Source organism: Lethenteron reissneri, chromosome 46 (genome assembly GCF_015708825.2).
Source record: "Lethenteron reissneri isolate LAM-NWPU_2019-01 chromosome 46, ASM1570882v1, whole genome shotgun sequence".
Lineage (NCBI taxonomy): Eukaryota > Metazoa > Chordata > Hyperoartia > Petromyzontiformes > Petromyzontidae > Lethenteron > Lethenteron reissneri.
In genome coordinates this window covers 10,957,798-10,985,090 of record NC_083824.1, presented here as the reverse complement: position 1 = coordinate 10,985,090, position 27,293 = coordinate 10,957,798, and the positions used below count along the sequence as shown (strand labels likewise).

Sequence of the window (27,293 nt, the reverse complement as noted above, 5' to 3'; positions counted from 1 at the left end):
TAAAACAATGCTCGGGTCAAATTTTCGGAGCGCAATATTCGTGGTGCGTGGCAGCCAAAACGCTCGATCACCCATGGGAAATCTTTTTTTTCATAAAAAAATAATAATTCTCATGTCTGCGAGGCCTTCATCCGCCAGTGGATTGACCACAGCCGACTGACGACGAGACTTACGAGAAGACCTGCCAGCCCCAGCCGGCGAGGGCGGTGAAGATGCGGGGGCCGAGGTCGCGCGCAGGGTTCACGGCGTAGCCGGCGTTGAAGCCCATGGAGAGGCCGATGAGCACGACGATGAGGCCGATGAGGAAGGGCTGCATGCCGCGGGGCGCCGGGTTGTTGCGCTTGTCGATCACGGCGAGGATGCACACGAGCAGCGCCGCTGTGCCAATCAGCTGCGGAGGGGGGGGGGCGAGAGGGGGGCACTGGAGCTCAACGCGCAGCTTTCCATCGGGCAGTTGGCGAGTCCAGGTCAACGGTCAGCCAAGGCCGTTATCACTCGGCGATCAATAAAATAGAGTAACACTCCGGAAAGGTGGCAAGGCCGCAGAAACCTATTTGCTGGCCAAGTGCAACGTCCTACGTTTACAACTTCAGAATGTCCCTGCATGGCCCGGCGAGCCTCGCGACTCAATGGAGGGAGGGAGGGAGAGTTTGTCACCTGATCAACAAATCCGTTTCCGATGGAGAGATGCGGTGACGGGAAGGTGGCGAAGACCCCTGCGAGCTGCAGCGTCAGGTTCCCTTTGGAGACGTACATGAAGGCGTCTGCGAAAAAACCGTGACAAACGTGTTAACGCACCTAAGAGAGAGCGAGAGAGCGAGAGAGAGGAGGACATCTGCCTCGGCGATGCCGGAGCAACGAGAGAGCGCCCGAGCCAGACGGATCGGTTTCATCGCAAGACCCTTCATCCGGCGGGGGAGAGGCCGCGGCTGACGACTGAGATTGGATGCGCCGAGCGAGAGGAGGGCTGTCGGTGATGAACTCCGGGAGCCAAAAGAAAAGCAAAACGCATCTCTCCGCCGACGTCACGGTTGGCGGACACTGCAGGGTGCGGTGGTGCTCTGCAAGTCGAGTGCAGGCCACACCACCACGGGAGAGATTGTGGCCCAAATCTCTAACGCAGAGAGGGGAGGTGGAGGGGTGGATCTGTATTGGAGGACAATGGGGGTTCGCTACGCACCACAGATCGGGGGGATGCACTGGCAGGGATGCTTTAAGGGTCGCGCCATAAATATTAGCGATGTTGACTTTGGGGGTTGCAGGTCGGACTGCCAGTCGGTTCACTCGTGACGCTCGTGGGGATTAGAAGTCACGTCGCTGAGACGATAGGGTTACACAAACAAAAAACAGCCACCGCACTCGCCCACCTGCTAAGCAAACACTCATCTTTGCAGCACCAAAACAGATCAAGGTCCTTTTGCCTTTTGAACTCAAGGTCCTGGAATACATTGATCCACAATGCACCGGCTTTACAATACACACACGAGGTCTCGGAGGAGGAGGGAGGCGAGGGGAGTCGCGTTGGAGATTTGAAATATCAGAGGGGAATTTTCAGTGGATACCGGGAGGACGTTTCAATGAACGGGGTGGGGGTGGGGGGGGTGGGGAGCAGCAGATAAGAGGAAGTGACCACGTACCGCGCCAGAGGTTACCGTGAGAATTGCGGAGGTGGTGCGGAGTTCCTCATGCAGAGAAAGTTAAAAAGCACGCGAGAGGAGACATCAGATCACGAAGGTGGCAGACGGGGCAAGGTGGTGGGGGGGGGGGGCGTGTTGCCGTGTCCCCCCCCCCGTGCGAGCGAGGCCGCTGTGTGGGGGTAAATAAATGAATAGAAATAAACATACTAATAAGGTTTTTCCCCTTTTTTCTGGCAACAAAACTGACACCTTTTGCAAGGCATCGTGCTTACATTAACCACAATACTTGCAGTCAAATGCAAACAAAAAACAATACTCTGATAATTTATGCATTGTCTTTAAAATTGATTGGTCCACACCAGAGACAGCTGTCAGTTTTGTTGCCAGAAAAAAGGGGAAAAACCTTATTAGTATATTTTGGTACTGGTAAAGGAAGTCCCATGATGAAGAAATAAACATTTCAAAAACCAGACAGGGTGGAACACAAAGCCCACGGCAGGCGCGCGGTCATCTGTGAGAACCGTGTCCACGCGTCGGGGTTTATAAATCCGACCTCACGTGCTAATCAACGTCCCTCACCCACATCTTCCTGTCCACCGCCAGTTGTATCATTTACCATCACACATTCCTGCCCCAGGACTCATACCTTGAGAATATCAAAAACAACGACCGAACCTCTTTGTGTAGATTAAGATCGCAACGCTTTCAGCGTTAACAGCATAGGTGGTAAGGTAAAAAAACCCCCATTGCCAGACAGCGTTGGTGGTGGTGGTAGTGGCGGCGCCGAAAGTGGACCCCGTGGTGGGGGGGGGGGGGGTTGGGCGTCAAATGCAAGACAGCCAAAAGGATTTGGGGCAGAAGGAAAACATTTTGGGCTCCACCGGTGGCAATGGCTGCGACGACCTCTTCATCGAGGTGACGCTAGCGAGGATCTCGTAAGTTGCCGAACGCTGCGTCAGCCGTTATGGAAAGTGAAGCGCGGTCGTGTTTGCAGGGCCGTGTTAAACTGTTGACCATGCGCACATTGTCATACCTGTCAACCCCTTATCAGTGCCCTACCTTATTACAGACCAAGTCAGACCTTATTGGTCACCCCGTGCCCATTATAAATCTCAACGTTCATCCTACAAAGTCCCTTCACTAGGGAGAAAAACAAAGAGAGACAAAAAAATGTTGCCTGTATTGAAACGGCTGTACAGGAATAGGGGTAAACCGTATGGGTTGACAGGCATTACATGAGCTAGACTTTTTATGTAACTAGGTAAGGCCCACTACTGAGCTATATAAACGCGTTTTCCGAAGGGACCTGGTCACAAATGATAGCCCAATGAAGTGGCTTATCATGTGCAAATGTATAGCAGCCAAATATCTCTAAAACACATGTTTCTAAATGTCGAGGGGGAAAACCAGAGGACTGGGAGAAAAATCCACATGACCATGGGGAGCGAGACACGCAAACTCCAAATATACAGCAGGCGTCAGGGTCGGAATCGAACTCACAACCTCCTGTGTACCAGACGCCGCCAGGAAGAGCTCAGAAGGAAAATATTTACAGGACGAAGGTATTAGGCGGATGTGCTAATAAGGTCGGATGTGTGAATATATGAAGCAAACGAGAGCTACACTGCGCACGCACAGTACACTGGGAGTGGGCGGTTATCAGCCAGGTAGAGAGGCATTGGCCGAGGTGTGACGTGCCGTACTGCATGTGTATATTTTTTTACCAGACACAGTGTAATTTCCAGCAGAATCGAAACCCCTGCGCATGCACACACTTCGCAAACTTCTTCAAAACGCCGCAATGGTCACAATGGATCGCGTGCAAAACATTAAATCGTCACATTCCTAGGTGCAGGAAAAAAACACAACCCTCGAGTCCTCACGCAACACAAAAACGCTATCTGAATTCAGCAACAAACAACAGCGCGCCTGTTAGCGTTTGGGAAAATACGGTCTTGTCGCTCACGTGGAAGCGACCCTCGGAAACTCTCATGCTGGTGCGAGCCACTTGTGCGCACGCACGCACAGATGTCAGATAAAAGAATGTTTGTACATCACAACTCTGCATTGTGCAGACGTGGAGTGTCCTTAAAAAAAACACCACCCCGGGCCGTGACACATGCGCACTACGAAGGAGGAAGCGTGGCGACACAACGGTTTGTTAAAATACAGAATCAGAATATGTATTTATACTGGTAGAAATCCGATGAGCTATAAAGCTCTTTTTCATAGATGTCCAGTCGGGGCGGGTAAGAATGCGACAACAAACAGCACAACACACGATAGGAGTTCAAAGTACTAGAAAAGGTAAACAAATCGTCCAAACACACGCAAATAAATCTACACCATCCCCTTCCTATCAGCCAAAGCCCACAGAGGTGTTTATCAAAAGCGACCTGGCCAAAAATGATAAAGTGGCTTATCATTCGGACATTTTAAATTGCAGAACAATCTAAATAGTCTAAAAGCGTGTTCCTAAATGTGGAGGGAAATCCCGGAGGACGCGGAGAAAAAAATCCACGCGACCACGGGGGCGAGACACGCAAACTCCAAATGTACAGCAGGCGTCAGGGTCGGGATCGAAGCAGCGAGTTCCAGCGGCATTGGACAAGCAAGCCAGCAACTTTGCTCGTCTCGCTTAAAATTCGATTTCTGGCTTACTGTAACCGAGTGCTTATTCACTGCGATCACATCGACAACCAACATCGTTTGGGCACAGCACCGTCCGGTGAACCTTGCCAGGACAATGCACAGGGCCTCACGAGGATTGGTCAACTTGGCTGCCAGTGGACACGCAGATACACCGACTGCGATCGAGCCCGTGTATAGCGCTGGGTGGACAGAGTTGGTGGGGAGAGGGGGGAAGAGATAAAAAAAAATTCTCCACCATTGTATCAACTGCCACGCCAGGGGATGGAATCGATCCGGTGACCTCTGGATTGCAAGTCAAGTTTGTTAACCGTTACGCCACAGAAGCATTCCTGTCACTCCGCAACTGTTGACAAATGACGGAATAGATAAACAAATAACGACAAGAAGAGAGAGAGGAGGTGGGGGGAGGGGGCGCAGGTGACGCGTGTGCACAGCCGCACCGTAGTAGAGGCCGAAGACGGTGCCGGCGCCCATGAAGGCCCCGAGCAGCTGAGCGGTGACGTACAAGGGGAACTTGCTCCAAGAGAAGCGGCCGAGCACCGCCAGTGCCATCGACACCGCCGGGTTCAAGTGCGCGCCTGCATGGGGACAAGGACGGGGGTGGGTGGCGGTGGGGGGAGGGGGGGGGGTCACAGAGCACAACGGTTCAGGAAAGGTCAACCAAAGCCCCCTCCGCCCAAGTGTTCAGATCGACCCGATCATCCACGGAGGTCGGACCAGGTTCCGTAGCGGTGGCAACGCAGCAGCTGCGGAATGCGAACGCTCGCACGTCTGTCCGTGTGTACGCCTCCCCTCCCCCCCCCATGTCAATCCGCTGCTGGATGAGGGCTTTCCCCGGGCCGTGGGGCTCATTTGACTATACTTCACCGTGATGGGTGGGCGCGAGTTGGTGAATGCGGAGGGCGCATCGAACTAAAAAAGCACAGCGATAGATGTTGTGCTGCAATGCTGCACGTAAATTTTGCTGTAAAAAAGACTCCGTCCTGCCCATCAGTCCATCCAGGGCTGGGATGGAGGGAAGTCCATTAGCGGAAAAAGCCACATCCGTGGAGCGGATGTGCGTGCAGTCGCTGGTGTCCAGGGTGGGACCACCACTCACGCCAATTGCAAAACGAGTGACCCCGAGTGGCCGGGAGCACGTCCGCTGTCGAAACGAGAGCAACGAATTCAGCTCGCGGGGGCAGGAGTCGGATCGATTGTTACGACGCACGGCCACGAGCGAGAGAGAGAGAGAGAGGGCAGGACGACTTCTGGAGGCCTTCATCCGGCAGCGGTACAGACCCGGGGATGCTAACAATGACAAGCATCTAAAAAAATTGTTGGTTTTGGCGATGGGGGTTTTCGGGGTGAGAAAATCAGGTCACGAGAGAACGCGGAGCGGACAGTGCTCAGTGGATGAGCGGGGGGCGTCCCCGGCAGAGGAGGGATAGACTTACATAATTGGTGTCTGGGTAATGAGGTTTGGGTGCGATGGGTTTCTTGCAGAGGACGGCTGAAAATCAATCAAGGAGGGGCATTGAGTGTTAAGCTTCGGTTCGGGTTGTAAGCATGGCGAGAGGAAAACCACCACGTGAACGGTCAACAAAAAAAAAAGGGGTGCTACTGATGAGCGACCTACCCTGGCCACGCGCGGGACGCTCGGTCATCTCTCACAACCGTGACCACCTTGAGATGGTTTACAGCCATGACCCGATTGTACAGGAGTGCCGTCATACGGAGACGCTTCTACCTTTACACACGGATCATTCTATATTTCTGCGCAAAAAGTGTTTGCATAAAACCCCACCAAGTGGAAGCTCAGAGTCCCAAGAGGCTGCTCAAGGGGCCCTGGATTCACAGTAAAACGGGTGCATTAAATAGGAGCTCAAATTCAATTCCTAATAAGCATAAAAATAAAAAACGAACCTAGGCAAAGACAACAAAACTCAATGCATGTCTGTCCATTGTCTACAACTCTAAATTCACATCCGTCTCAACTGAAGCTCTCTTCCTTTAATCTCTTCTCACGACGTAGCCATCTCGGGTCTCGAGGCGGCTCTCAGAGCATCTCACAGGGAGATTAAAAATCCAAAAGGTCGGAGAGACCAAAAATTATTTCTGCTTGGGGCTCCCAATGGGCCGGTCATCCCCAAAGCACAATCCATAATTCCTTGCCTTCGTGAAAATGTGTGAATTGAATAAAAAATAATTACCTGGTTAAAATGAAAATAGCTTAGTTTTAAAATAAAACATTGTTTAGTTTAGTAAACGATCATCCAGAAGCATGTAAAAACTCACACACCGTAATGATTATTGTAGCACAGAGTGGGTTAGCGTGCCGAGCCATCGCCCAACTATAGACCGAGGGACCAGACCATGAAGTTTAAATACGTTCTCATGGCTTCCCCAAGCTTCAAACAGTCACACGGCCCACGTCTAGAGAAGCAATGTTGCAGCAGGGGGTGAGAGCCTGCAGAGCGCTTTGATGAGCGACCACCAGAATTTCCAGGTGGCGGTTTTCAGGGCGGCCAGGATAGTGCAGGGCTGGCCGACGAGCACAGCAGGCCGTCATGGGCGGCTGCAGGAGACATGTGCCACGTGCCAGGCCCACGATTGTGGTCCCTGCAGTGGCCGGCGGTGACGGGCGCTCGGATGAACCCCACGACCCTGCACCGTGCGGGGTCGTGGGGGTCATTTGAGCGCCCGTCACCAGGGAGGCCCTCGAGCAGAACCAGCGGCGGTGGTCGTGGCTCGAGAGCGCTGCGTGTGGAACAGGAGCCGCTTGTTCGTTCGGGTTTCACCTGGGAACAGCGAGCGCTGTTCCCAGCACGATGAGTGCCCACCGCAAGAAGCCTCCCCCCCCCCCACCACCACCGGCAACTCCTGCAGGGCCCACCACAGGGCCTCGATTCACACGCGGCTCTGTGGGGACGTGGATTCCCCCTCCCCCTCCTCCACCCCCCCGCCCAGCCCGCTCCCCAACGCCGACCCAATTGGTGCTGAACTGGGAGAACCCCAAATCCACCCTGGCGACTACACAGCAACGCCTTCGTCAGCAGTGGAGGGTCCACTTGGGCCAAAATTCGCGATGGCGTGATTATCGGTCGCTCGTTTTATTCACCTCAATGTTTTTACTTTTTGACAAAATGCTTACAAATGAACAAAAGTGTACGATTAAAGTTGTAAATAAATACCTCCTGTTAGCTATTCAATTAGGGGGTGGCATGGAGATTAGGGGTCGTTTAAGGTGATCGATTTATTTTATTGGAAGCGTTCGACTGACAGCGGCGTGTGCGGTTTAACCACGAGGGGGTTGTTGTGAAGTTGCTACGATTCAAATTCTCTTGACGTTGTCCTGCCAAGGGAACTGCATTTGAAGAACTTTTAAGCCACCTTCAATTTCATTACAAGAAATACGAAGCAAAGCAGCAAAACTAAAATAAAATCCGAGACAATGCACACCGCCATGAGAAACTGGCCACTGGTAAAATCGCGTCAGTCGTCACGTTTGGCAGCGTATCGTCGGAAAATTATATCGTTGAGAGCTTAGCGAACGTCACACGGTCACTGCCCTCAAAGCACTCAGTAGCGAGCAATTGCCCCCGCTCCTCCCTCCCCCCGACAGCTTGCGACGGTGGTGGACTTACACATTCCAAAATGCAGCAAGGATGATTGGGCCACGCCGACCTCCCGAACAGGATACGAATCAGAATATGTATTTATGCTGGAGGAATCAGATGAGCTGTAAAGATTCTCCAACTGCAGAGCCACCAAGCCAGATGTACTTAGTACACTCTACTGTACAGGAAGACCTCGATATGCATACATTCGATAAACTTAAGTTTTGATATAACGAACTTGTTTTTTTTTACAGCCTTATGTTACACAGAAAGGTAGAAACAAAGTAAAATAATGCACTGAAAATTATAAATAAATATTTAACCCATCTACAGTACTATGAAATAAGAATAACAAGTTTCTTCCACATGACTCATTAGATAATCTATTGAAATTGAGAAATAAAAATAATTTTAACCATTTGGATAGCAACAGACTTAGTGCTGCTTGACTCATCAAATAATATAGTTTAAATGCATGCCTCTCCAGGTCACCACACGTCAATTGGGATTACCTGTGAACAGACAATAACGTACTGCTATTTCAGTGCACACAAACGACAGGAGATACAAGATCAATGTACATGCATCATGTTCGTTGATTACCATACAAATATATTCTTTGGGTCTTTCGGTATAGTCGCAAGCATTGCGTTGCGATTGAAACGTCGTAGTTTTTTTGTTTGTTATTTTCTTTTAACCTATCTACTCAACTTTACCAAAAGACCCAAAGAATTTGAATTCCTGCAGTCACGAAAGCTTTAAAAGTCAAGATGTTACCATGTATATAACCCACCCGGTAATGGCTGCCCATTGTGATTTAGATGCATTCATCAATCCCCCCCCCCCACCCACCACGCACAAGAAGGGCTCACAAGGGATGTCTTCACAGCTACCCCCCTATTTAAGGAACGAAACAGGCAGATTTATCCACAAACTGGCTGTCGCCTGAGGCCGGCTGTAAATACTGGCGAAACGTCGTATTCAGATGATAATATTATTTTCAATACAGTCTGTTTACAATACGAATGGGCAAGTTATGGACGTGTTTATGGGATGAAATGGAAAGTTACAAAGGCTGCGTGAAAGCATCCTCAGTGATGTTATACGTCGGTCAAGATACGACGCTACAGGAATGTATCTCCTCCACATATCGAGGTCTTACTTCGCCATCTACTTTTGACCGTACAGTACAAGGAGCATGTATCACCCTCGGTGACAGCAGCCACTGCAATGCCTACGATTCTCGACAACGGCCGAGCAAAGACATTTTCCCCCTCACTCTAAAAATCAATGTCTCGCTGTTTAACAGAACGCGATTTACTTACGGAGGAAATCGCCAGGCTGATTGCAGCTAAAAAGGAATGACCACTCATCCTGGGATGTTACATTTTAGAATAATGCATTATTTTTTTCTGAAATGAAAAATTCACATTCACTCATGACGTCCATTTTCCCCCTCAGCTGGGAGTTTTAATCCTACCAATTGCACGGTCAAATATAAAAGTGCCCTAATGGTAGGGGGGACAGGATGCGGTGTCTGTAGAACATCGCCACGTCATTAACACGTCACCCAGCGGCACTTCTTTGTTCAGAAATGGAGATGGACTCGGCCCATCATCACTCAGGGGTAGATAAAATTAGTCGCCTCTGTGGTAAGTGACCATTGATAAAAAAAAAATCACATTGTACATTCTAACCCCCTGCCATTGGAATGTCGAATTTCCATCACCGACTTGGAAACACCAACGCAGACGAAGAATGCTGCCCAAGCGCTCGTTTGCGCAAGGAAAAACCTGGGCTCACCGAGCACCTCCAATGAGCACGGCTGGCTACGTACAGCGCGGAAGAAGTTCAACGTACGTACAACTCAGCATGGAGAGCATCAGTGGCAGGGACTTCTCTCCACAGTGGCTCAAGGCAAAATCACCAATGTGGCAACTTTCAAAAGAAGGATAAATGGTGCATCCGTGCAATTCTTTCTTCACGCCACTGCTGCTGCTGGTGGTGGAAGGGCTTTCGGAGGGTATTTGGCCTACTCTTCCAGGGTGAGCAGACAACGCTAGCCGATTGACTGACTGCGGTGTTCGCATTTACACCGCTGGGTGGAAAGAGGCGGCTATGGGGCTGAAATTAAAAAAAAAATACTCGCTCATCGTTTCAACTGCTGCCCCGGGCGATCTAAAAAAATGCAGTCACTGGTCAATTGGAGGAAGGCTGGCGGATCGGCGGCCATGCGAAACGAGCAGTTCCGTCTTGTGGGATTTCCCCCCCCCCCCCCCCCCAGAAACATATTTTAACAAAGTGCAAATAAACCGAGCACGCGAGTCCGTGCCGGTTCCCACCACCTACGTGTAAACGATATCTGTTATGCGAAACTTCTGGCACTCAAGAGCAGCATAAACACGACAATTTGCCATGATTAAAACAATAAGGACCATGCGACTCTCTAATCCGCAAATTGCTTACTTGAAGTTGATCAACGCCTATTTCAACAGGGCGTATGTCCACACGGTGGTGTGGCGGGGGTGGCGCAGCGATTAGCATGCCGCCACTTTAAAGCCAGCGACCAGAGTTCAATTTCCAGCCACTGCCAACAACGCCAGTGGCGAGGGCATGCCCGGAGCGGTGCCGGACCGCCGCTTCGCCAAACCTTGCACAGAGCAGCCAAGTGAAGTCTGGTCCAACAACGTTTCCCTGCGACTGATGCAGCTTAGGGATGGATGGCTTAATCCATAGGTGTGAAACAAAAAGATGTTTGGATGAAGAAAATAATTACGTAAGCCTATAGTTTAAGCCGCATCACCAGTACCATTACTTGGGCCCATGTGACTACTGTGACTCCACTAAAATCAGGGGTTGGGCAGCCAAAATAACAATATTTTCTTTTTCGAATTCGGTAAAAAAAACCCTCAATATTTCAAGAGCCACACCGTACGTGAAAACGAGACTGTGGTCCCTTAATAATGTCACGAACCGGTCCCTTAAAGAACCACACATGGCTCTGGTGCCGTAGGTTGCCCCCTCCTTTACTTAAACGTATTGCTGGGGATTTCGAGTGAATTAGTCAACTACTTTGTGCGTGGTCGATTAGCCAGGCCCATTAAAATACAGCACTCCGATCACCCATGCAGCCTCTCAAAAAGGCAAGAAACCCGCTAAAAAGCCACGCCCGGTGTCACGCGGCCGATGACGTCAAAGCCTGTCCATCACCTCCCGTCCAGCGGCACATGTGGAAACAGAGGCGAGAAATGTTTTTATCCCCTACAATCGTGTTACTTGTCGAGTGACCAAACCGATGATAAATACGCGCAATCAATGAATATAAATGGTTTCCATTCGGCTTCTACTTAACTGCATGGTTAAATAAAAAATATTGATACCGGAGTCTTTAAAATGATAACATTTTAGCTTCAACACCGGTGTTACGATGCACGAGGCAAATCCAATCTGCAACTCCGGCAACGCGCACATGGCATTGATCGAATGGAAGGGGGGGGGGGGGCAATCTTCCAGCGAGAGAACTGATGCAGCATTAAGTACCGTACGCACAGGATCAGGTGTCATGCCCGGTACGAGGAAGGCTTTTTGAGCAATCTACCATGCAAATGATTCGTAAAAGGGAATTTCCGCCCCCCCCCCTTCCAAATTCAACTTTCAATATCAAGGAAGGTATTCTCGTCCCGTAAACGGAGCTCACAAGGGTCCTTTGAGCAATGTACGTCACACGGCAATGCTTCAGTTTCAGAGTCATTAATAAACCCAGCAGATTTAATCCATTATCCTGACAACCACATAAACGGATAAATACACGACGCTGCGAGGTCACGCCTATACTTGGGCCAAATTTTTGGGGGGAGACGAAAATGGCAATACAAACTGGCCCAAGGATAGGCCACGTGGTGCTAGTACGATGCTAAAATGTGGCATTAGCCTGCTACCACCTAACAATATTGTCCTGTACACAAATATAAAATTTTGAACAACCAAGCTTCAACTCAATGGTGGCCGTAGAGGGCTTTAAAAGTTGGCCGAGGGTTAGTTTACAGAAGCGTTCATGACAAGCGCGAGGGTACAAACCGTCCGTACAGGCCTGGGCAGTTACTGTGTGGTGCGTCATGCTGCATCGATTTTTATTTTTAAGAAACTTAGATTAACCTCGATTTGAAGCTTTCGTGACTGCAGGAATCCATACTCTTTGGGTTCTTTCGGTAAAGTCACGTAGGTATGAAATAAACCACGACGTTTCGGGACGCTTGTGTTGCGCCCGAAACGTCGTGATTTATTTTATTTTATACCTACCTGACTTTACCGAAAGAACCAAAGACTTAGATTAGAGTGTATTGATTAATTTCGGCAGGAAGGGCCCACCAAGCCGTTAGTTCAGTTCCAGTCATGGTGTTATATATATAGGTCAAGATACAAAAAGGAGAGTACATCGGCACACGCTTTAAAAACACGTGACAGGATTTGCTTGCAGGCAGGACCGCGGCGCGTTACTGCGAATGTAAAGCGTTGATACACAAAGTGGTCCTGGTCAAAGCAGCAGCAGCAGCAGCCACATTATTGGCCGACAGGCCTCCCTCCAGTGGGCTTTTATTCAATTGGCATCTACACTTAGCCCCCCCCCCCCATGCCTATCACGTTCTCAGTCATAGTCGATTGCCCATAGGCGCTTTGTTGACTCGCTCTTGGATTGAGGGGGGATTCCCGCAACCGTGCCGGTCACGTGCCGGTTGTTGGCCCGCACTTCATCGAGCTGGTCAGTGAACGTCAAAGGCAGGGGACGGCACAAGTATAATAACATTGGATTTTGAAGCACTGCCATTTGCTGCAAACGATAGCACCTGTTGGGTGTGGTGGTCACTATCCAGGCTAAAATACAAACCCTGCCCGGCGTCGGCAAATTTGCCGAAATTGGGGTCATAGGCACCGGTAAATCGTAAGCGCAGTGCGCAAACAGTGTGCAGCGGACTCTAACGTCTCGGAGTAGGCCGTGTACTACTTTGATTAATTATTCCTCCTCTCATAATTGGGAGTATCAGACGTAGCACAGGTCATGCCAACGCCGTGTTAGGGCATTTGACTCTCCAGGCGTGCGCCCTCTTGTGGGTGCATACGATTTGTTACATCAGAATACGACCAAACAATAGGTTTTTATTTTACCAAATCTTTGCGAATTATTTGCAATTCATTAACTGCCCAGCAATATCTCCGAGATTTTTTAATTAACCTTCATTAGTTCGCGCCGTTCAACGGGAGAGATCTCCCAGAAGGCATTACAATTTCTGAAGTTTGCATTGAACACTCAACTTCCATTCAGTAGTTTTCTTCACAAGGCGAATAACTGTGGCTCACAGCCACCGTGTTGGCTCCGATTAGAGTGGGCTTAGACGATTTTAAATTGAGAATCGTTGCGAATTTACACGCGCGTTTTTAGTGGCGTATCCTAGCATATGTACGGTGCGAAAGAAGCTCAACATACGCTACCGTGGCCAAAAGTTTTTCTCCAATAAAAAAGGGACTGGCCAAACATGGCAAGGCAGGCTTTCTCCTGCGGCTCCCAAATGCAGAGCAGATTGGCCTGGTTTCCTAGGAATATCTGATCAGCTGATCATAACTGGAACGGGGTTTAATGGCAAATATCAAATTGCGTACAATGATAACGCGGGCGCCCTCTTGTCGAGAGGCTGCGATAATAACGTGCACTATTTAATTAAGTGCGGTTCCTAATGGAACACTGGAACCTAATCAAGCCGTTGATCGGTGATGGGCTTCACGAGTGAGCCCACGGCTCAATAACGAGCACGCTATAAGTGCCACACTGCCAATCGACTAAAAAGACAGCTGTGCAAGACCGGTCCCCACCACCGGAATGTGGAATTTCCACCTCTTGTTCGGAACATCCAATAGCGATAAGCACCACCCAACAGCTAGAGTATGAACAAACTCCCGGATATATATATTAATGCCAGTACTAGGATGGTGTTCGATTGTTTTGGCTTGATCTGAATAAAACAAAAATCAGCCCTAGATAGGAGATCTGTAAAATGAGTTTTGGATGGATATGAATGGATGGCGTCACAGCAAACATCACCGATATCCCGCGACATCTGCATCTTTCCTGCCAAGCGATATCACACGGCATCGGGTGACACCACTTTTGTAAGCGTGGACATGCGCTAGATTATAAAAAAACCCGATCTATAAAGACCCGAAATTGTTCTAAAAAAAGGCATCCCTCCCACCGATTCATAAACAGACTTTTGGATGAGATTGCACAAGTTACAAGGTGCCTGCCATAAAACCCTCCTCAAACTCGACACAGCCCAATGAAGGATGAAGCTATTGCACAACACCGGTGGCATTCCTTGAGAGCGATCCACGCACAATTGGGTGCAAACGTTTCGCTGGTGGCTATAAAGCAGCAGCAGCAAACAGTTGCCAGAATTGTATTTGTGCCATCCAACCAAAAAAAAAACTATTTAGAATCAAAAATATTGCTTGAAGGCCTCAACATGTTATATATATAAAAAATACCTTGGGAACTAAACCAAATACTGCGTCTGGCAATAGGACAATCAGCTGTTGGACCTCGGCCGGTCAGGTTTTTATTAGTTATTCCTAAAGAGAAGCGCTGTCGCGTGATGAAGAGAGCAGTGCGTGCGCGCGCGCGGACACGAGCAGAAATTCCGCGAATTCGCACACGCCGCACGTGCCACGCCACCAGAGCGCCGTGTAAGCGTAGGAGCCTCCCCCGCGATGTCGTTGACGTCAAGCAAACGGAGGGGAAAAGCTTCGAATGGATCGTCGTTTAAAAAAAGGTGCTGGCAGAAAAACAAGAAGAAAAAAAACGGGGGGCTTTGAGGAGACGCGCCATGCACGCGCACATTCCAAAAAAAAAAGGAACCGAATCTGGCAGAAAATGAAAACGAACACCGGCGATGAAGTTGCCCCGGCTGTGCGGTTTCACTTTCGGCTGCGGTACGAACCCTTGAGAGCCGACACAGCCAAGCCCGTTGTTGTGCCCGACTGCCTCGAGCTGGTTTTAATGATAATCGCTCAGCATTTATTTGCGTACGCAGGAAAGCCTCGCCGTGGTTAGTGACCCCACGTCCCCCCCCCCACCGCCTGCCAGGTCCGCTTGGGAGGAACCTCCCAATTCCCTTAAGGGTATTTCTACATGGGAGCAAAGGGAGGGGGGGGGGGGGAGCCGAGAGAAAATACAAAAACACGGAGGGAAGAACGTGAGAACTATCGCACGGAGAACAAAAACCATGCCGGGAGTAAAGAGATAACAGGAGCGAGGGGCCCTGAGATTGCTGGTGGAAGAGCCTCCACCAGGAGGGAGCTCTAGCAGCACCTCGAGAAGCGATTTGGTCTCCACCTTTCAGTACCCCCCCCGAGACTCCTACTCCACGGCCTCTCCACCTGCCGTTGGACTAAACTTGTCCTCATCACGTCCCGCGGCGGAGACACCTTGCCGCGCCTACGCGTGCGATGTTGTTTTGCCATCTCGGTGTGATCCACCGACCCTGCAGCAAACAAATTGCTGGAGTTGAGAGTGTAATGGGGAAAGAGAAAAAACCCCCCAACACTCTTGCCGACCACAAGTGCCTTGGAAGCTCCCAGGGCACGGGCGTGTAAGTGGGTGCGACGTTGACCATGGACAAGAGGGCAGTGAAAAATTGATTTGAAGCTTTCGTGACAGCAGGAATTACCCTTTGGTTCTTTTGGTAAAGTCACGTGGAAAGAAAATAAATTAAATAGAATACGACGTTTCGATTACAACACAAGCATCCGTCATTGGGTAGAACTAAATTTGAGAGAGAGACAAAACACAGACACGGAGACACACAAGCAGAGACAACACAGAGACACACACAGAGAGAAACACCCAACATGTCTATGTCTGTGTGTCTCCGTGTCTGTGTTTTGTCTCTTTCTGAAATTTACTTCTACCCGATGACCGACTGCTTGTGTTGCAGTGAGACTCGCGCAGCCAGACAAACAAAAATCCGCTGCATGTAAACGTTTTTTTTTTTACACGTAATATCAGCCGAGCAGTGTCAGTCTCGGAAGTCCGTGTGGCCGATGGGTTGTGTGTAAAAAATAAGCAAAAAAAAGTAAAAAAAACGTTTTTTTAAAGTTTTTAAAAAGGTTTAGGTTTCGAGAGAAGGTCCCAGCACATGGAGCGAAATGTCAGACATCGCACGGTACAACCCGGATTGCATCGGGCAGCCGCACGGCGCAAGCGACACACGCGCTTTTTGTTTGTCCCCCTCCCCCCGCAACTCCAATTATCACGGTTGACGACGCACGGTGCGAAAGAAGTCTCAACGTACGCACGTGCGTACGTTTGTCACGTCAGGGTCGAGTCGAGTCGTAGGGGGTTGCGTTTTTTTTTTGGTTTTGGCGGCGACGTGCGGCGAGTTCCTCGCTCGCGCCTACCGGAGACGCCGGCGGCACAGTAGGCGCCCATGGTGACGGCGAAGCCGAAGGCGAGGTTGATGGTGAGGAACCGTCCCTTGGTGCCGTCGCTCAGCTCCACCTGCGCCACTGAGCCACAGCCAAACAGCTGCGTGGCAGCGGGGGGGGGGGGGGGGTCACACGGGGTCACACGGGTGGGGTGGGAAGAGTCGCGGCTTAGCTTGAGCCAAGTTTGAGGTTTTGAGAGTCTATGCCCATCCCGGGGCTGCTCCCACGTTTAGCCGCGACGTGGCCCCGTTATTACCTCCGTCGCCTCGGAGCTTCGTCCCCCCCCCCCCCCCCTTTGCCCGCCCACACACTGGCCCCGTCGGCCACGCACACGCACGCACGTACACACACGCACACGCACGCACGCACACGCATGCACAGGCAGGCAAGGGGCACACGCCCCCACATGAGCTCACCCGGCAATGCCGTCACCTGTGCAGCCGAACAAATCGCAGATTAGATTTTTTTTTTATAAGTTCCATGAAGAGCACAGTTTATGGTCGACGACAGCCAACTGCACCAGCCGTCGCAAACTAATTAAGGCCCCTACAAGCCCCACAGCCCCGGTCTACGGCGACGTTAGCCGCACCAAAGAAATGCATCACAAAAAATGGCAACGAGACAACGCATGGTCATCGTGCCGATTTGTGGCGGACAGAACGGCGGCAATGTTTTTTGACGGCGACGCGCCCGTTTTTCTCGCACGGTTGGCAGAGTTTGCCGTCTTTAAGAGATCAAGGGGGTCAACCCTCACGCCAATGGAGCGTTGGGGGGTAGGCACTCATCCTCCCCCCGGGGAGTCGGGTGGGAGCAACTCCACACTCCTGTTGCAGGGGACGAGTCTGTCCGTGCACGGCACAACCACGCACCGAGGACTCCCCAACAAGGTGGCACGCGTCAACCTCGCACGGGAGACACCGAGGGGGGGAGTTTGTGTCTGGCGCAAGCAACACTACCAAACAAATTCTCAGGGCCTCAAGCAGCTCAAAGAAGGGGGGGGGGTCCCTGAATTTGTGAAAAAAAGAGGTGCATCAACCTCTCAAGTTTATAATCTATAGAAACAAAGCAAGACAATTAATTATATCTAATCTCACTACATCTGTCTACATTTCTCGGATCTCCATCCCTTGCCAACATCCTGCCTGTCATCTGACAAATACGCTACACTTATCTGAACCCCCCCCCCCCCCCACCATATGGGTGGCTCGCACCACTACAGCGAAGTAATGTGGAATTGTTCACGACAGCCTTGGGGACTGCTAATGATGGCGAGTCGCGGCCCAGAAAAAAAAAAAATCACCCGAATCTGAATATTGATTTATACCAGAAGAATCGCTGGACCAGGGGGAGAAGCAGCTTTGTCCATCCTCCACGCTCTTGCACAGATGGAATGGCCCTAAGGGTGTGGCAGTGGACGCCCCCCCGCCGTTCCACGCTGGGTGCGAACGTAAATCTAAAGGGCCTTTGTGCACGCATGACCACCTGCCGCTGAGCGGGGTGGAGAAACCTCACCGTTCACATTAATTGCCCCAGTGGTGCAATGCAACACAGAGACCGAGCAGAACCCAAGTGCCGTGCAGCAGAGCAGGTGTTGGTTACTCTCGCCAGGTCACAACAGGCAACTCCTCTTAGCACAACAAGGAGCAACCGAGCAAACTTTACTCAAACTCGACTAACCGCTTTAACCACGACTTAACTCGCATCCTACAAACGCTTGCCAAAAATAAAAACCATCACCTTGACTAATAGCCGAGCAGCCCTTGCCACAAATCAATCAGCGACCCTGAACACAACTCAACGAAGCCACCCACCAACAACTCCACCCGAGTTCGAGTCCTGGCCGTGGCCAATGGTCAGACAGAAGGGCACTAACTCAACCTCCCCCTTTCCCAAACCGCACTGACAAGTGTGGCGAAGCCAAACAACCATCGCTCATGAAGAACGTGGCGTGGAGAGGGGAGGGGTGTGGGGCGCGGCTTCATCCAGCAGTAGATTGACACAGGCGGCTGTAGTTGAAAATTGTTTTTATTACTTTGAAAAATTAGGGCAATTTTTTTCTTCCATTTTAATTATAATCACCAGATTCAAATAATTCAATAAACAGGGCGCTATACGCTTGCGGGTTGTTCCAAATGAATGCCACTCAAAACATAAAATCATTTCTCCCTTCGTGGGCATACAAACAAAATACGCCTGCACAGATCGTTCAGGGCAGTGGTCGCGGCCGAACGAGCAGCTTGTTCTCAGAGGTTCGCAGTTCGGTTCCCGCGGGCAGCCCCGGTTAACGCCGCGGGTGTAATTAACCGTAAATACACACCTCCTGCTTTGCAGTGAACGGTTAAAAATAATCCCTCGACGTCATTTGGTGGAAAGGAAAAAAGAAAGAGTGGCTGCGTTCTGTGCTGGAGTCACGGTCCACTTTTCCAAGTTGAAAACTTGCACCGCAAATTGCTCAATTGGAGGGGGGCGAGAGCAATCATCACCTGCCTACTGGCGGATTAATGTCCACCATGCCAGTCCTTGTGCCAGAGGCAGGGTTAAAAGCTGACATTTAGAGGGGTCCTCCCTATGGATAAAAAAACCCAACAACTTTGCTCAGAGGACGTTTAATTAGACTATGGGCACAATCTGAATGCAAGTGCCCTTGTTACAATCATCATCACGGGATCTTTTCTTGCCAGTATCAAACAACCAAAAATAAGAATAGGTTTTACCCATTCTGGCAATAAAACAATATCCATGATATCGCTGCTCAACCCGAGCTACAAATACCCCGATACAATCATCGTCTTTTCACTGTACTCTTTGGTTCACCAGCCTCAGCAGTTCTCCTGCTGTGTTTGTCTCACCTGATGACGATTGCTTGCGTTGCGATCGAAACTTCGTGATCTATCAATTTTTATTTTTTCTACCTACGTGACTTTAGCGAAAGAACCAAAGAGTTTGGATTCCAGCAGTTACGGAAGCTTCAAGATTGTCCTTTTACTCTTCGCCTTTTGGCGTTCTCTGGGCTGACACTTCTGAGACGAGGCCATAAAGAAGGTGAAAGCCAATCGGTTTCAAAGACAATGCGTCTGTTATTAGAGCATGTTTCTTGGCATGTTCACCACAAGGACGTGTGGTTAATGCAGACTTGATCCCATGCCAAAAGGTGTCTATTTGGTGTTTGAACATTTTAACACCTCCTGTTCCATTCCCAGAAAGGGTTTCATCCCCCTATTACTATTATTTCTACTACACCCTACAGGACACAATCAGTGCCCTCCATAGACTGCACTGTGCACAGGTGTGGAGAGAATTGGCGGGCGCGTGCGCACAAGCACGTGCTGCGGGGGCCTCGTGAAAGTTGCTCTGTACTCACGACGAGAAGGAAGGTCCCCATGAACTCCGCCAAGGCCTCACGGATCATCACGTTCTTCACGTGCAGCTTGCGCTCCAGCTGCTTGAAGCGACCATCGTGCGACGGCATGTCTGCAACCGCACACACGCGCACAAGGTGAACGCACCGACGCGAAGAGAGGGCGAATATATACGGACCAACAACAGACAAAGAGGGTGAACATACATGCACGGATGTATGTTGAATGTACGCATGTTGAAATGATTTCACACCGTACGTAGCCAACCGTGCTAATCGGAGGTGCGGGGTGCACACCGAGTCAAAGACAAAGATCCCCTGTATAGCCCTAACAGACTGTTGGGGAAAATGCAGTTAGCGAGCACCTATGAAGGCCGGAACAGCACACTAGGGGGTGGATAACCAACCCCACGCCCGGCCGCCTTTGTCTACCTCGTGACGATGTTTACATATCGCACGATGTACTTATTTGAGGCCGAGTCAACCTAGGCGAGGCTCAAGACCGGTTCAGATAATCGTCAATGGTGTTGGCCGTGAGCGAGAATCGAACCCAGGTCGCTAGGCAAGTAACGCAGCGCGCTAACCGCTACACCACCGCTCCCGCACAAACACACGGGGGGTGTACACCGACACACACACGTGCAAGTGCACACCGACACAACAACAACAACCGGCATTCGCCACTAAGTGGCGGTGACGTCACCACGACGCTTGTGCCAGGCTAGGTGCACGTTGAGGCCACGTGAAGTGTCGAACGCCCGCTGGCAGGAGGTCACGGGGCAGACCCAGCAGGTGCCACGGGTCGACTGACCGAGATGACTGGCCGATGCACCACCTGTGCCCCCTACTGTGCTTTAGCCACCCGGCGCTCCGCTCGTTGTGAGCGTCGCTCCTCCGCCCTCCGTTGTTGTTGGAGGGCGACTGCCTCCAACTGCCCAGTAGCGTCCTTCACGAGCCTCCTCCACAGAGGCCGATCTTGACACCGCTGGTACCAGTCATCGGTAAGTCCACTTAGCTCCACATCCTCCCGTGCCACATCACTCCACCTCTTCTCTAACCCCATGCCTCGCCCATTAAGTCTCCTCGATCGGTGGCTGGGCATGCGGGCTACATGACCCAGCCAACGCAGCCTTGCCTGCCGGAGGAGCTCACCGATGGGACGGTCAATATCTTTCAAGGATATGCGAGCTCCTCACACAAACCAGCCTGGTTATACCCAGAGTGGATCGTAGGCAGGCCAGCCTAAATGTTTCTAACTGGTGAAGATGTTCCATTAGGGGGGGTCCAAGTTTGGCAAGTGTAGAGAAGGGAGGGAATGACTGCAGCCGAGAAGACCTGGAGCTTCGTGCGAAACGACAGACCAGGTAGCTTCCACACAGCGTTACGTAACCGATGAAAAGATAATGCCGCTCGACTGATTCGGAGTGAGACCTCTGCTGTCAAACCAGAGCCGGTCATGAGCACACTGCCCAGGTTTGGGAAACTCTTCACTCTCTCCACAAATGCCATATCACCAATTGGGAGTTGTGGGGAAGGAGTGTCCGATGGTACAAAATACCCAGGCAGGTGCTTAGTTTTGGTGGGGCCGATGGCAAGGCCCCAACTCTTAGTGGCATGCTCCAAGTTCAGCAGCTGCGCCTTCAACTCCTTCTCTGAGTGAGCAACAATTACCAGATCATCGGCATGCATAACATGGTTGAGCAATAGGGAGCCATCCCTTGATCGCACACGGGCATCGATCAGCCTCTCATTGTATCTGTACCAGATGGAAATTCCTCCGGGACAGCGATTGAAGGCTTCACGACCTACGTGGTCGAAATAAATCTTAAATAATGTGGGAGCCAGAGGACATTCCTGTCGCACCCCAAAGTGAACAGGGAATGGCTCCGACTCCCGGCCACGTAGTTTTACCCGGGCCCGCTCACCATCATGAAGGTCCTTAATGATAGCGAGCAGCAGGTCAGGGACTCCGAAAGCACAAACAACCCAGAGCCCAGGCTTACTGATGGTATCATAGGCTTTGACCAAGTCAATAAAGCAGAGATGTAGATCTTGTTGGAATTCCTTACACCTCTGCTGCATCTGTGCAGGACCGCCCTTTCCTGAAACCACATTGGGGCTCCACAAGCCTCTCCTCAGCGTGCCTGGCAAGGCGATGTTGAATAATCCTTGCCAGGACCTTTCCCGGCACACTGAGGAGTGAGATGCCCCTGTAGTCTGTGCGGTCTTAAAGAGGGGGACAACCAGGACATCCTTCCAATCCGTCCAGTGGTCCAGACTGTTGTTATGATGTCATATAGGGCAGTCTGTGCACAAACGCCACCCTCCCTCAGCATTTCGCTTGGGAGATCATCTCTGCCCGGTGCTTTTCCTGGTCTCAGACTCTGAATCGCCTTCAGTACTTCCTCAAGAGATGGCACCTCAGCCAGCCACTCACAGGGGGTGACTACTTCACCTCTGTCAGCCAGGGTCTCTGGAGAGGTCTGGACCGTGTACCCAAAGGACTGTTGCTCATGCAGCTGCAATAGGGTGCACGCACTGACACACACGCACGCACACGGGGTTCGCACTGACACCCACACACGCTACCACACACAAACACGGGGTACGCACCGACACACACACCGACACACACAGGGTGCACACGTAACGTCGCCTAAACGTTACTAGATATAAACAGCAAGAGAAGACTCCGACAACCGTGCACGTTTTAACCCAAACGGGCAACACGAATTAATAAAACTATACTCGTCCACACTTTGAACAACCTGTAGCGCGTCGACTTTCACTATTATGAAACAACTTCGTGTAGAGCTCTCAACAGTGGAACCCACGCTCTCCTTCTCAACTCGCCAAACTCCCTGAACTGCCCCTTCACGGACACGCGCTCGTGACTTCCTCCGCCGACCGCACTCCGCGTCGAGGCCACGTGCTTGCAGGGCTCCCAGGGGCTCTGCCGTCCACTGAGTGGGCGATGTTCGTGTCCAGCACCACGAGCCTCATCCCCCGATCAAGTTCGCTGTTGTGGTGCCACTTCCTTGTACACACAGCCCCCTCAATCCCCTCCCCTGTTACACGAGGGAGCATGTTCATAAGCACGGCGTTTCATTACAATGACCCCCTCCCCACCCCGTGTAGCCTGTAACAGGCCGATGGGGCAAGTGCTTATCGCGAACAGCGCCTATGAAGGTCTGCACGGCACACGAGGGGGTGGGTGAGCTAGCACCACGCCCGGCCGCCTTTGTCTCTCTAGTGGCGAGGTTTACACACCGCACCAGGTACTTATTTTAGGCCGAGTCGACCTACGGGAGGCCCAGGACAGATACAGTTAAACGTCACCGATGTTGGTGGTCGCGGGATTCATAGAGCAGCGCGCGAACTGCTACACAGACACAGACAAACACTCACAACAACAACAACAACCGCCATTCGCCACTAAGTGGCGGTGACGTCACCACGATGCTTGTGCCAGGCCAAGTGCACCTTGAGGCCACGTGAAGTGTCGAAAGCCCGCTGGCAGGAGGTCACGGGGCAGACCCAGGTGCCACTGGTCGACTGACCGAGATGACCGAGATGACTGGCTGATGCACCACCTGTGCCCCCTACTGTGCCAACTTGCTGTGCTTTAGCCACCCGGCGCTCCGCTCGTTGTTGTGAGCATCGCTCCTCCGCCCTCCGTTGTTGTTGGAGGGCGACTGCCTCCAACTGCCCAGTAGCGTCCTTCACGAGCCTCCTCCACTGAGGCCGATCTTGACACCGCTGGTACCAGTCATCGGCAAGTCCACTCAGCTCCACGTCCTCCTGTACCACATCACTCCATCTCTTCTCCAGCCCGTGCCGCGCCCGTCTAGCCCCCTCGATCCGGCCGAACAAAAGCTGTTTAGGCATGCGGTGGCTGGGCATGCGGGCTACATGACCCAGCCAACGCAGCCTTGCCTGCCGGAGGAGCTCACTGATGGGACTTTGCCCAGATCTTTCAAGGATTTGTGAGCTCCTCACACAATCCAGCCTGGTTAAACCCAGGATGGATCGTAGGCAGGCCAGCCTAAATGTTTCCAACCGGCGAAGATGCTCCACCAGGGGGGTCCACGTCTCGCAAGCGTAGAGAAGGGAGGGAATGACCGTGGCCGAGAAGACCTGAAGCTTCGTGCGGAGCGACAGACCAGGTAGCTTCCACACAGCGTTACGCAACCGATGAAAAGATATTGCCGCTCGACTGATTCGGAGTGAGACCTCTGCTGATAGACTGGAGCCGGTCATAAGCATACTGCCCAGGTATGGGAAACTCTCCACTCTCTCCACAACTGCCCCATCACCAATTGGGAGTTGTGGGGGTGGAGTGTCCGATGGTACAAAATACCCAGGCAGGTGCTTGGTTTTGGTGGGGCTGATGGTAAGGCCCCACCTCTTAGTGGCACGCTCCAGTCTCAGCAACAGCGCCTCCAACTCCTCTTCTGAATGAGCAGCTATTACCAAATCATCGGCATACATAACGTGGTTGACCAATAGGGAGCCATCCCTTGATCGCACCCGGGCGTCGATCAGCCTCCCATTATATCTGTACCAAACGGAAATTCCCCCGGTACAGCTATTGAAGGCTTCACGAACTACGCGGTCAAAATAGATGTTAAATAATGTGGGAGCCAGAGGACATCCCTGTCGCACCCCAAGGTGTACAGGGAAAGGCTCCGACTCCCGGCCACGTAGTTTTACCCGGGCCCGCTCACCATCATGAAGGTCCTTAATGATCGTGAGCAGAGGGTCAGGGACTCCGAAAGCACGAAGAACAACCCAGAGTCCAGTCCTACTGATGGTATCATAGGCCTTGACCAGGTCAATAAAGCAGAGATGTAGGTCTTTTTGGAATTCCCTACACCTCTGCTGTAGCAGACGGACAGAAAATATGGCATCTGTGCAGGACCGCCCTTTCCTGAAACCGCATTGGGGCTCCGCAAGCCCCTCCTCAGCGTGCCTAGCAAGGCGATGTTGAATAATCCTTGCCAGGACCTTACCCGGCACACTGAGGAGTGAGATGCCCCTGTAGTTGTTACAGTCTGTGCGGTCCCCCTTCTTAAAGAGGGGAACCACCAGGGCATCCTTCCAGTCCTGCGGAACCCGTCCAGTGGTCCAGACTGTTGTTATGATGTCATATAGGGCAGTCTGTGCACAAACGCCACCCTCCCTCAGCATTTCGCTTGGGAGATCATCTCTGCCCGGTGCCTTCCCTGGTCTCAGACTCCGGATCGCCCTCAGTACTTCCTCAACAGCTGGAACCTCAGCCAGCCACTCACAGGGGGTGACCTCTTCCAATATTTGAGGCACCGCAGCCTCAGCAGGGTTATCCCCACTTTGTGCCATGATGTTTTCCTGGCTGAGAGAATTTCCCTCCCCCAGGACCTCACAGAAATGCTCAGAAAATCTGCAAACCTGTTCCTGGGGGTCGGAGATTGGATCACCGTTTTTTCCTCTAATGATGGTAATAGGTGTGGCGCTGCAGGTTACTTTTTTGATGGAGTTAAATAGTGATTTGTGATCACGGGCCACTGAGGCAGACTCCATCTCCTCAGCAACCCGCGACCACCACCCATCCTTACAACGCCTTACGGCTCTCCGAACTTCCGAGCGAAGGCTGCGGTAAACCTCCTCATTCTCTGACGTGGGATGCTGTAGGCGATGAGAGTGGGCCTGTCGCTTTTTCTCAATTAACCTGAACACCTCCTCTGTCAGCCAGGGTTTCTGGGGAGGTCTGGACCGCGTACCCAAAGCAGCCATTGCAGCTGCATGAGTCACAGTCCTAAACCTCGCCCATTTACCCTCGACATCAGGTGGAGTGGGGGACGATGCCAACCCCAGCTGCAAGCGATGATGAAATTCTCGCTTGCAACTTTCATCAGCTAACTGAGACCAGGCCACTTTTGGTTGGAATGGGATCCTGGGTGTACACCCACCACCGGAGTGGAAGAAAGGCAGGCGCATCTTACAGATGACTAGTCGATGGTCAGAGGACAGATCAGCTCCACGGTAGGTCCTGGTGTCAAGGACATGGGTTCGCATCCGCTGGTTCGTCACTATGTAGTCCAGCAGATGTTCTTGCTTGGACCCGGCATGTATCCATGATGTTGTGTGGATGCGCCGATGCCGGAAGAGCGTGTTGGTAATTACAAGCCCATGGGCTGCACAAAAATCTAGCAGCCTCCTACCGTTATTATTGAGCTGATCTGGCCCATGCCTTCCAATCACTCCAGACCAGGTGTCAGCATCATGACCAACTCGGGCATTGAAGTCACCCAACAAGATGACTCTGTCCCGAGTGGCCACTTTAGCCAGCACCTGTGACAGGAGGTCATAGAAAGCGTCTGACTCATCGGCTTTGCTTGCATCCCTCCACGGATGTTCGTCTTCGGTGGGGGCATAAGTAACCACGACCAAACACTCACAGACACACACTCACAGACACACACTCACAGACTGACACACAGACTGACACACACATCGCGTTCACACACGCGTGGCTGTTTAATAGACCACATATCCTATTGGATCGTCGCACGCGGTGAACGCAACAACAGTGACAACACAATTATCGTTGACCATACAAGCTTTGTTACCATTCAAGTAATGTAATGCCAGCAAAGCTTCGCCTGCTTCACCATCTCATTGTCACTACAGCCGCGACCGGGTCCCACCTACTCAATGAACATCCCAAGTCAATTTGTAAGACCGCATTCAGCAAGATATTAAAACGAAACTCTTACGCGTCGTATACATTCCGATCGCTCTAGAATTAAACGCGAGTAACGACGCCCAAATGCGCGTGCGAGGTGGCATCGATATTCCAACGTTTTCGATTTCCCCAAACTTAAAAAAATCCCACAACGAACCTCCCCCTCCCCCGCCTCTCTCTCTCTCCCTCCCTCTGCTCGGTGAATCCGGGCAGGAGAATGAACGAGGCGAGTGACCCTGGATGTCTCTACCTGCAGGTTTTGCTGTTCTGGCCGCACTACGAGAGGCGGAGACCGAGGAGGCCGATGAGCAGGATGGAGATGGAAGAGGAGGAGGATGGAGCTGCTGAACACGAGGCTGTGAGCGCAGCGCTCATTTTAAAGCGTGGAGGGGCGCGGGCGAGGATTGGGGCGGGGAGCAGAGGGGGTTTGGGGGGTGGGGGGAAGGGCAGCCCCTCCCAACGCACACAAAGACAAAGAGAACCCGTATATACTCAACACACTTTTGGGGCAAGTGCTCTGGGTGCGCAGCGAGCACCTATGAAGGTAGGAACGACACGCGAGGGAGTGGGTGGCTAGCAGCACGCTCGGCCGCCTTTGTCTTTCTCGTGGCGATATTGACACACCGCATCAGGTACTCATTTGAGGTTGAGTCGACCTCGGGGACTGGTTGAGATAATAGCCACTGGTGTTGGCCGTGGGCGGGAATGGAAGTCACTGCAATCACTTGTGCGCTCTCCGTCGCGAGGCTGGCACACACATCAACTCCACACACCTGTGCGCATACTCCACAATCACTCCGCACACGCACACACCGAACACACACTCCACACACACCCAACACACACAC

The 27,293-nt window shown here is 51.6% G+C and overlaps 1 protein-coding gene across 1 annotated transcript in view; it reads right to left on the bottom strand.

Annotated features, from left to right (window-relative positions):
• The window catches only part of LOC133354118 (aquaporin-3-like), a 29,026-nt gene extending 2,182 nt beyond the window's left edge, over positions 1–26,844 (bottom strand). Inside the window, exons 1-6 of the mRNA XM_061570707.1 lie at positions 26,696–26,844; positions 19,725–19,834; positions 16,337–16,463; positions 4,730–4,867; positions 658–764; positions 174–391 (exon numbers count right to left, since the gene is read on the bottom strand). Coding sequence (XP_061426691.1) covers positions 174–391; positions 658–764; positions 4,730–4,867; positions 16,337–16,463; positions 19,725–19,832 — 698 coding nt within the window. The 5' untranslated portion in view covers positions 19,833–19,834; positions 26,696–26,844. The remainder of the gene's footprint in view (positions 1–173; positions 392–657; positions 765–4,729; positions 4,868–16,336; positions 16,464–19,724; positions 19,835–26,695) is intronic.
• Between the last annotated feature and the right edge of the window lie 449 nt (positions 26,845–27,293).